The sequence below is a fragment of the Coregonus clupeaformis genome, chromosome 33 (assembly GCF_020615455.1).
Source record: "Coregonus clupeaformis isolate EN_2021a chromosome 33, ASM2061545v1, whole genome shotgun sequence".
NCBI classification, from domain to species: domain Eukaryota; kingdom Metazoa; phylum Chordata; class Actinopteri; order Salmoniformes; family Salmonidae; genus Coregonus; species Coregonus clupeaformis.
In genome coordinates this window covers 9,125,648-9,136,418 of record NC_059224.1, presented here as the reverse complement: position 1 = coordinate 9,136,418, position 10,771 = coordinate 9,125,648, and the positions used below count along the sequence as shown (strand labels likewise).

At 42.9% G+C, this 10,771-nt stretch overlaps 2 protein-coding genes and 4 non-coding genes across 7 annotated transcripts; 1 reads left to right on the top strand and 5 right to left on the bottom strand.

Moving 5' to 3' along the window:
* Positions 1-218: 218 nt before the first annotated feature.
* LOC121548603 (40S ribosomal protein S7) lies at positions 219-4,063 on the bottom strand. Its single transcript, XM_041860114.1, has 7 exons — positions 3,977-4,063; positions 3,113-3,198; positions 2,938-3,009; positions 2,335-2,478; positions 1,805-1,869; positions 748-898; positions 219-334 (listed from the first exon to the last, which is right to left on the bottom strand). The coding sequence occupies exons 2-7, from the start codon at positions 3,185-3,187 to the stop codon at positions 257-259; spliced, it is 585 nt and encodes a 194-aa protein (XP_041716048.1). The 5' UTR covers positions 3,188-3,198; positions 3,977-4,063; the 3' UTR covers positions 219-256.
* On the bottom strand, positions 483-707 carry LOC121549367. Its single transcript, XR_005996807.1, has one exon. It is a non-coding gene; the product is annotated as a small nucleolar RNA SNORA73 family (small nucleolar RNA).
* Positions 1,424-1,646, bottom strand: LOC121549368. Its single transcript, XR_005996808.1, has one exon. It is a non-coding gene; the product is annotated as a small nucleolar RNA SNORA73 family (small nucleolar RNA).
* On the bottom strand, positions 1,949-2,173 carry LOC121549369. The gene has a single exon (XR_005996809.1). It is a non-coding gene; the product is annotated as a small nucleolar RNA SNORA73 family (small nucleolar RNA).
* Positions 2,578-2,802, bottom strand: LOC121549370. Its single transcript, XR_005996810.1, has one exon. It is a non-coding gene; the product is annotated as a small nucleolar RNA SNORA73 family (small nucleolar RNA).
* On the top strand, positions 4,031-9,393 carry LOC121548602 (ribonuclease H1). Of its 2 annotated transcripts, none has more exons than XM_041860111.1 (9): positions 4,031-4,116; positions 4,462-4,563; positions 4,675-4,799; positions 4,978-5,169; positions 5,575-5,674; positions 5,762-5,816; positions 5,959-6,043; positions 6,203-6,327; positions 9,259-9,393. In XM_041860111.1, exons 2-9 carry the CDS (start codon positions 4,499-4,501, stop codon positions 9,343-9,345), a joined length of 834 nt encoding a protein of 277 aa, XP_041716045.1. In that variant the 5' UTR covers positions 4,031-4,116; positions 4,462-4,498; the 3' UTR covers positions 9,346-9,393. The 2 variants fall into 2 exon arrangements, with proteins under 2 accessions (XP_041716045.1, XP_041716047.1); XM_041860113.1 differs by having other exon boundaries at positions 4,058-4,125.
* Positions 9,394-10,771: the final 1,378 nt, after the last annotated feature.

Below are 10,771 nucleotides of genomic sequence, written 5' to 3'. Positions count from 1 at the left end.
ACAACTGGGGTAGGAGAGAACACCTACAGGAGGGTAGCTCTCCAGGAACAGGACTGGAGAACACCTACAGGAGGGTAGCTCTCCAGGAACAGGACTGGAGAACACCTACAGGAGGGTAAGCTCTCCAGGAACAGGGTTGGAGAGCCCTGGGCTACACCATCATGTATGGGATTGGCATGACTGACCACCCTATCCCCAGAGAACACAGAGCAATGACATTGAGAATAAACTCATTTATTTTGTCGTCATCTGCACTCTACAGTTGGAATTCGGGGAATTCGAAAACAACGTCTTTGCCTGTGAGCTTCTTGTAGACACCGGAGAAGGTCTCAACCTGAAAATAGAAGCAATCACTGGTTAACCACTGCAACATTTACAGGTCACAATGATCAATATATCAATTGCATATGACAATGCAAAAGGCATGCATTTGGCACAAGACATTTGCAGCACATAAATCAGTTGAGACATCAGTCAAGAGAAGTTGTACACTGCATGGTTTAGCCCCCCAGTCATGGCCCAAAGGGCTCTGGGAAGATGTAGGAATATACAGAACGCCGTCCTCACCAGCCCGAGGGCCGGGGACAAAGCTTGCTCTCCAACGTCGTGGAACGGGACTGTACGTCACAGCACTGTGAAGTGCTACGCTCCCATACGCCACAAGGACAGAGCCATGCGAGAGCAACCTCACCGGATGTCCACGTTGGGGTTAAGGTGGGCGAACTAGCAGACTACTACATGACTCACTTTGTGTTCAACGTTGTTCTGCTGCGCCTTGTCAAGGTGGACCTTGATGAGCCGACTGCTGTCCAGTTTCACGCGGATCCTCTTGCCGACAATCTCACTGGGGAAGACCAGGTCTTCAAGGATGGCATCGTGCACAGCGGTCAGAGTACGGCTGGAGAAACATAATGCGCATTAGACATTCGGGGTGATTACAGAAATGTTCTAAACCCTGCGAAAACTATTTCCCCTACAGATCAGTCTCATTCAAAATCAGAAGAATATTCTTTATACATGTTTGAAAGCATGTATTGGGAAGGGCAACTGAATCAAAAAGCTATGCAGGTATATTGAAATCATTACTGGAGACAAGCAGTGTCTGCTTTAGATTATATATATTTTTATTTTACCAGGTAATTTTACTGAACACATTCTCATTTACAGCAATGACCTGGGGAGTAGTTACAGGGGAGAGGAATGAGACAATTGGAAGCTGGGGATGATTAGGCGACCATGATGTATGAGGGCCAGATTGGGAATTTAGCCAGGACACCGGGGTTAACAGCCCTACTCACAGGATAACGCAGAGTAATAGGAGGGAAAGTTGTTGCATTATATGGTTTGTCCCCATTTAATCTTGTAGCTATATATAATAACCTATGCAAAATCCCATTAAAAGCATATGACATGGTGTTAGTAAAATTGTACACTGCATGGTTTAGCCCCCCAGTCATGGCCCAAAGGGCTCTGGAAAGATGTAGGAATATACAGAACACCGTCCTCACCAGCCGGAGGGCCGGGGACAAAGCTTGCTCTCCAACGTCGTGGAACGGGACTGTACGTCACAGCACTGAAGTGCTACGCTCCCATACGCCACAAGGACAGAGCCATGCGAGAGCAACCTCACCGGATGTCCACGTTGGGTCCAAATATGGTGTGCAATTATGGCAGCACCAAATATGGCACAACAATTTTAACTTATAAAACTAGCACCCATTTGCTCCAACTTTAAAGCTACAACCCATTGTCTCTTCCATAGAGTATGTAGTCGTGGACATGCAGGTGTGACAACAGAACTCACCTCCTGGGACGCTTCTGCTTATTCTTGATACGGCTTTTCCTGGTTGGTTTGGGCAGGATTCTCCTCTGCAAGTTGAATCAAAATATCAAGGATTACCAATTTAAACAGGCAGACTTTTAAAGCCCAACAAGCATTCTAAATAAGTAATGTACACTGCATGGTTTAGCCCCCCAGTCATAGCCCAAAGGGCTCTGAGAAGATGTAGGAATATACAGAATGCCGTCCTCACCAGCCGGAAGGCCAGGGACAAAGCTTGCTCTCCAACGTCGTGGAACGGGACTGTACGTCACAGCACTGTGAAGTACTACGCTCCCATACGCCACAAGGACAGAGCCATGCGAGAGCAACCTCACCAGATGTCCACGTTGATATTATGCTACACTCACAGCATAGAAACATGTATATTTGAGCACTCAGATGTCAGACTTCTCCAAAAGAACCAAGCTAACCGACAGCGGGGTCACAACAACAGCTCTGCAAAATGCCCCTGCAACTCATGGAAAACAGGACAGCGAGACAACATCACTAACCTGTGCAACGAAGACGACGTGTTTGCCGCTGAACTTCTTTTCCAGCTCCCTCACGAGTCGCACCTGAATCTTCTGGAAAGATTTCAGCTGGGGCACGGGGACAAAGATGATGATGGCTTTCCTGCTACCACCAACTTCAATTTCCTGAGGGAGAGGATACCATTTCAGTTAGAACACAAACAGAGGCAAATACAAAAACACTTTAGTAGATGCTTTGAGTGCATTAGCTGTCTGAATGAAAAATAGTATGCACTGCATGGTTTAGCCCCCCAGTCATGGCCTAAAGAGCTCTGGGAAGATGTAGGAATATACAGAACGCCGTCCTCACCAGCCCGAGGGCCGGGGACAAAGCTTGCTCTCCAACGTCGTGGAACGGGACTGTACGTCACAGCACTTTGAAGTGCTACGCTCCCATACGCCACAAGGACAGAGCCATGCGAGAGCAACCTCACAGGATGTCCACGTTGGGGTTAAACTCAAACACCACACAGCTCCTTTTACTAAGGGTCAGACAAACTCCTACCACGTTTCAAAAATCCAAAATGGTCTGAGCAAACAGTTAGAATGAAGGCAAATACAAGACATGCATTACAGGATCCTTACCTTTGCAGCAGTGATGTTCAGCTCCCTCAGCTGAGCCTTCATGTCCGAGTTCATCTCCAGCTCCAGGAGAGCCTAGAAAGAAGGTTGTATGTTGAATATTGCAAACAGCATTAGCCACATGACCAAGGAAGTGTTATATAAAGTGCCATATATTGACAGATTTGCCATAGCTTACCTGGGAAATGCCAGACTCGAACTCATCTGGCTTTTCGCCATTGGGCTTCACGATTTTGGCGCTGGTACTGAACATGGCCTATGTCTCTGGAATGAAAGAAAGACAAGACTACCGATTGAGCATACTCCCGAGTCCTGTATATCTTTGGACATCATGCAATGTTTCAGGTAATGTATACACACTGAAATTAACCAACGTTAGCCGAGTGGTCCATGCTGACTCCACCACACCATACATACATGCAGTTACTAGCTAACACTATCGGCTACGGTTGATCAAACGAACAGTCGAAAACAATAGCTGATTCCATGTACACATTCAAAATACAAACGAAGTTCGCTAGCTAATAACCATCATAAACAACCTAACAAGTAATTGTATTACATCAAACAATTACAGTAGATAGGGTCGCATGTTCCAAGTTACATAATTAGCTAGCTAACGTTAGCTAGTTGCCCGTCTTTAAACCCAGGTTCATTATCAAATGGCTAACGTTAGCTAGCAACGAACTTCAGCAAGAGTACTCAAACATACACCATATTTCAGACTTAACTGACAGGACACTTGACAAAAGTAAAATATTAAACAGTTCAAAAAGCTACTCGTAGACTAACTACAGGCAACTCTAAAAGGAACACATGGGCCTCAACGCGCCAGCTATGCCTCCTTCCAGTTTTCACGTTAAGTCTATCGTGAAACACTTCATACAATTCATTACACAACGGCCATCCAAAATCTGAAATATAAAAATCTAACACATCAACAGTCTTACATGAACTCTGATACAAAAACGAGGACATTCTGTGCACATTTACAACATTTTCACAATAAATTCCGATCAGTGGGAGCATTATCAAGACCTACCTCAGTCAACGACGGCCACGGAAGAGGCCGGAATCTCGCGAGAGGTGTATAAAACTACGTTGTGGGAAGGAATCATGGGAACACGGAAGTATGGTTTTTAACACCAACAGATCAGTTCAGCAGATATCGTGAACGTTAAAGTAAGCAATGTAAATACAGAGTCCAAAAAGAAGCAAAAGTATGTCAGTGTAGATCATGTTAAAATGTATAGCTAACTTTTAGGGTTGTGTGTTGACATTACGGTTGTTAGATAGTAGCTAACCAAATGTGTTTGTTTTGGGTTAGCTGTCTAGCAAGCTAGCCACTGTTTACATACCTGTATTTGTTTCCAATGACGGCTAGCTAATAGTTTTCCTTGCATTTTAACACATAGCTAGTTAGTTTGTTCAACTTGTTCACATTTCTGAAATGAAGACATTGACCGGTGCTTCCACTTTTAAGTAATTGCTGGTCTAAGTGATGTTCAGATTACCCGTTCTTTATAGTATAATACGCAGGGCAGTCTGCATTGGCACAGAGGAGATGGTGAAAGGCAAATTCTTCTACGCTGTGAGGAAAGGATTCAACCCTGGAGTTTACCAAACTTGGTGAGTTGTGTAGTAGTTACCTAGCTAGGGAGCTAGTTCCCACTGTAGTGTGTCTTTAAACACATTTTGTCATTTCTATTCACGTTGAATATCACGTGTTTACTTTTTCAGGGATGAATGTAAAAGCCAAGTTGACAAGTTCCCATATGCCAGCTACAAGAAGTTTGGTGCAGAAAAGGATGCCTGGGCTTTCGTCAGAAGCAAAGCAACGTCGATAACTCCAGACATGTCAGAGGGTAGATAAATGACTATGTTCTTTCTCTATGGGTCACTGTACTTGTGAAATGACAATACAATGGGTACTGGTTTTACTGGCTCTAGGAATGGGAAGCCTATCTAGTCATTAGACAAGTAGTGCACCATTCAGGCACAGCGGAATCAGACTTATACTCAGACTAAGATATTATCTTTCAGGAGCCAGCTATGAGGCAACACTCCCAAGAAGGGCCCCGGAGGCCCTTGAGTATATTCCCATTGGTCAGAAGAGGCACTATGATCACGTGGAGGAGGAGGTGGTGTCCCCTGCCAAACGAGCTAAACTGTCCCAGGAGGCATCTCAAGACAGCTGCACATCTTCAAAGAGCTCTGATGGATTCACCTACATGGGTAAATAGACCTGTTACTCCTGCAGTTTTAAATCGTATTTCTTGTTTTAGTTAAGAAATGTAAAACATGTTTTTCGTGAACAATAATTTTGAGTATATTCCATATAAGGCAACATAAAAGCAGTAAATAAAAGCAGTACACAGGGGGAGCAACATCAAAAAGAAAAAGTAATAAGAAACAAATAATAAATAAAGCGAAGAATCAAGGAGGAAAAAGCAAAACACTAAACAAAAAGCGTATGACTGTCATATGTACACATACCTATACACATAAACATGCACAAATAAACCCAAAACATACGAATAGCCTATAGTAGCAGCAAATATCCTATAATGATGATTGAAAATGAATTAAACATGATTAAAACAACATGATGATGAGTCTGTTTTGTGTCTGGTTTTCCAGGTGATGCAGTGGTGGTGTACACAGACGGTTGCTGTTCAGGCAATGGGAAGGCCGGAGCCCGAGCTGGGATCGGGGTGTACTGGGGACGTGACCATCCTCTGTGAGTAGGCCTGGGTCTGTGGTTATAACTCGTAGACTGTTTGACACTACAGTGGGTAGGTTTTCATATTGACTCTCTTTACTGTAGGAATGTAGCTGATCCGCTGGATGGAAGACAGACCAACCAGAGAGCAGAATTACAGGAAAGTACTGTGTTTGTCATATTTGTTTTAATTCTGAACTCTCTAAACCAGATTGCTATTATTTGAATGGAATTGCCACAGCACCCGTTGGATTGTAACCCCACAGAGATTTAATCACACATTTTGCTTCCGAATGGCACAGGCAGCCTGTAAAGCCTTGGAGCAGGCCAAAGAGATGGACATCAAGAAGTTGGTGCTCTATACAGACAGCAAGTTCACCATTAACGGTACGCGTGTGCTGATTACAGCACTTTACTAACACTCTATCAGCCTGACTGAATGTGACATGGCTTTGTGTGATGCTGCAGCCATGATGCAGCATCTAATGTTACTAGCTAGGCCTACTAATGTGACTATCTTAATGACTGTTGTGTTGTTTCCTCCAGGGGTCACCAGCTGGGTGAAGAACTGGAAGCTGAACAACTGGAGGCTCAAATCTGGTGGTCCCGTCATCAACAAAGAGGACTTTGAAAAACTTGACAAGTTAAATGAAGAGCTGGAGGTTGTATGGGTAAATATCAATGACGCTCGTTGCTCTACATGTCTATTAATGTTTTCACTGCAAGTGTAGTGGGTTTCAAAGAATAGAACATCGTTTCCCAAACTATGGGTCGCGTGTCCTGTGTGGCTCAGTTGGTAGAGCATGGCGCTTGCAACGCCAGTGTTGTGTGTTCGATTCCCACGGGGGAACAGTATGAAAATGTATGCACTAATGTAAGTTGCTCTGGATATGACTAAAATAAAGTAATATGTGGGGTCTCCTGATGTTTAAAATGTAGTTGCAAAAGAAACTCCCAACTATCCTTTTAAAAATAATTATTTATATATATATATATAGTACCAGTCAACAGTTTGAACTCATTCAAAGGTTTGTCTTTATTTTTAATATTTTCTTCATTGTAGAATAATAGTGAAGACATCATAACTATGAAATAACACATGGAATCATGTACTAACCAAATAAGTGTTAAACAAATCAAAATATATTTTATATTCTTCAAAGTAGCCACCCTTTGCCTTGATGACAGCTTTGCACACTCATGGCGTTCTCTCAACCAGCTTCTCCTGGAATGCTTTTCAAACAGTCTTGAAGGAGTACCCACATATGCTGAGCACAAATCTCCAATTTGGACTCCAGACCAAAGGACACATTTCCACCGGTCTAATGTCCATTGCTCGTGTTTCTTGGCCCAAGCAAGTCTCTTCTTCTTATTGGTGTCCTTTAGTACTGGTTGCTTTGCAGCAATTCGACCGTGAAGGCCTGATTCACACAGTCTCCTCTGAACAATTGATGTTGAGATGTGTCTGTTACTTGAACTTATTTACGTAAGTATTCAGACCCTTTGCTATGAGACTCGAAATTGAGCTCAGGTGCATCCTGTTTCCATTGATCATCCTTGAGGTGTTTCTACAACTTGATTGGAGTCCACCTGTGGTAAATTCAATTGATTGTACATGATTTGGAAATTCACACACCTGTCTATATAAGGTCCCACAGTTGACAGTGCATGTCAAAGCAAAAACCAAGCCATGAGGTCGAAGGAATTGTCCGTATAGGTCCGAGACAGGATTGTGTCAAGGCGAAGATCTGGGGAAGGGTACCCAAAAATGTCTGCAGCATTGAAGGTCCCCAAGAACACAGTGGCCTCCATCATTAATAAATGGAAGAAGTTTGGAACCACCAAGACTCTTCTTAGAGCTGACCGCCCGGCCAAACTGAGCAATCGGGGGAGAAGGGCTTTGGTCAGAGAGGTGACCAAGAACCCGATGGTCACTCTGACAGAGCTCCAAAGTTCTTCTGTAGAGATGGGAGAACCTTCCAGAAGACAACCATCTCTGCAGCACTCCACCAATCAGGTCTTTATGGTGGAGTGGCCAGACGGAAGCCACTTCTCAGTAAAAGGCACATTGACAGCCAGCTTGGAGTTTGACAAAAGGCACCTAAAGACTCAGACCATGAGAAATAAGATTATCTGGTCTGATGAAACCAAGATTGAACTATTTGGCCTGAATGCCAAGAGAGCTCTTTGATGAAAACCTGCTCCAGTGCGCTCAGGACCTCAGACTGGGGTGAAGGTTCACCTTCCAACAGGACAACGACCCTAAGCACACAGCATAGACAATGCAGGAGTGGCTTCGGGACAAGTCTCTGAATGTCCTTGAGTGGCCCAGCCAGAGCCCGTACTTGAACCCAATCGAACATCTCTGGAGAGACCTGAAAATAGCTGACCTGAAAATAGCTGTGCAGCAATGCTCCCTATCCAACCTGACAGAGCTTGAGGATCTGCAGAGAAGAATGGGAGAAACTCTCCAAATACAGGTGTGCCAAGCTTGTAGAGTCATACCCAAGAAGACTCTAGGCTGTAATCACTGCCAAAGGTGCTTCAACAAAATACTGAGTAAAGGGTCTGAATACTTCAGTTTTTATTTGTATACATTTGTATAAATTTGCTTAAAAAAAACAACTGTTTTTGCTTTGTCATTTTGGGGTATTGTGTGTAGATTGATGAGGGAAATAAACAATTTAATCAATTTTAGAACAAGGCTGTAACGTAACAGAATGTGGAAAAAGTCAAGGGGTCTGAATATTTTCCGAATGCACTGTGTGTGTGTATATATATACACAACCCCATTTTGTTATCATTTTCAATTCTTGCAAGCCCAACCATGTGAAAAAGTGATGTAATCAACAGCCAACGACAGTCAATTGCAAAGCAGTCTGAAAGTATGGGTGTACTTGCGCATGTCCCGGCGGAACTTTCAGAAGTGGTCGACAATGCGTTCCTTATCACTGCCATCTCATCCATCGATATTTGCATTTGATGCAGACGAGCACTGAATCCAGCTTCACATAGATATGAGCTGGCGAAGGATATCATGAGCTTTAACGCTCAGAAGGAGACATCACAGTATTCCCTTTGAGTCATATTTACTCAATGTGCTAGCTACCAAAGAACTAGCAGTAGCCATTCACCATGGGAATGATTCAAGTTTAATGGTCTAAAGGCACCCATTGATTTAATTTGTATTTTAAAATGGGTGCCTTAAGATGGCGAGAAAGGCCAGCCTACACTTGACCATTAAACTTGTATGTGAAGCTGGATTCAGTGCTCTTGTCTGCATCAAATCCAAATATCGATGGATGAGATGGCAGTGATAAGGAACGCATTGTCGACCACTTTTGAAAGTTCCGCCGGGACATGCGCAAGTACACCCATACTTTCAGACTGCTTTGCAATTGACTGTCGTTGGCTGTTGATTACATCACTTTTTCACATGGTTGGGCTTGCAAGAATTCAAAATGATATCAAAATGATATCAAAATGGGGTCGTGGGCCAAAAAGGTTTTGGAACTTCTGGAACTTTCAATGATTGATGATGCACAACTGAAATGACTAACGGTTTCCTTCTGCCTTTGACTCTCTCCTCTCTCTTTCTCCAGTTGCACATCCCAGGCCACGCTGGGTACCTAGGAAACGAGGAGGCTGACAGGCTGTCCAGAGAGGGAGCAGCAAAACGCTTACATTAGCCTTTCAAGATAATCTAACAGCCCTAACGTCATATTGACTTCTCTTGGGGGGTATTTTTTTGTTGTTGTCTGTTCTGTTGGGCTGCCAAGTTCTGTTTTAGAGAACAATGTTCTGTTTCTAAGTTTATGTTTTTATTAAATAAAGCATCCTGTTTGAAATATTTTTGGTTATTTAAGTTAAGGAATTTATTCAGATTTTATTTGTAGCATCATATAAGCATTTCTTAATACTGCTAAATAATTTCATTGTGACCTGGGGAGTTCTGAGGTAGCAGAATGCAAGAGAATAAAATCACCTTTATAATAAAGCATTGCATGTATATCATTGCATTTGCGTAGTGGCATAGAGCAGTAGAGTAGAGGCAATTATTGAAGTTGCACACATGGGGAACATTTTTAGGAGCCTAGGGTCTGGGAAAATGTTGGCCTTTTATAAACGCATTTCATGCAATTCTACATCATTTTACATGACTGGAGACTTGGGCAGAATGTTTTTTAATACCGCACAAATTATCGAAATGGCAGGCTACTTTCACACTGACAAATTGATAATCTGAGATCAATAAAAACGACCTTGTCTTGAATCCACCAATAGCCTAGGACTAGGTGTGTGGAGACACATTGTAGGCTATATGAGGAGGAAATTATAGTCCTGAAAACGCTTTCCAGTTTCACTGACTCACCAAATGATGCACAGCTCACTCGCTGGTGATAGGCTTTTGGCATGTGTAGTGTATTAAGATTATGACTTTGTTAATGTTTTTAAGTGGAACCTGAGAGGATGTTTATTTAGTGTCAGAGGGAATTGTTTTAGTGTGACGCCACATAGAACAGAGGGAGTGTGTGTTGTAGACAGGGGATTGGACAGTAGAGGGAGCCACCCATATCTTGGGAAAATTATAAGTACTGGGTTTAAACGAAGCAGAGCAGACAATAATAATTTGGAGGACACTGCTCTCCGGGTGATCATGACATCCGTAAACTTATGCTGAAATCTTGTGATATGAATAAAACTTATGATCAAAGTTCAGTATGGGCGGACTCCTTTGTTTAACAGCAATAATTAGCAACATTGACTCGACACTACACATGAGCACATCGGCGATCTCTCTCTCTTTTTTTGTAAAACAATATCTGGAAGTTGATCAAAGATTTTGGTAGCCTACAGCATAGAGTCTTCTCTTTTCAGCAGCAGCCATTTGCTTTCCAACCTGTGTTTTCCCTCGATTGTATTTGAAATATTGCGAAAGGCCTGTTTTGTCTGGGTGCTGTTGTTTCACTGACAGATATGCTGTGCGTTCCCGACTATAGGCTTTTCCTTGTAATTGGGTTACAATCCACATCTATTGGTCCTCTGTCGCTAAATTATAGGCCTTCTCATGGTGTAGTAGGCTATTCTGAATGATTTAATTTATTTTTGAACAGA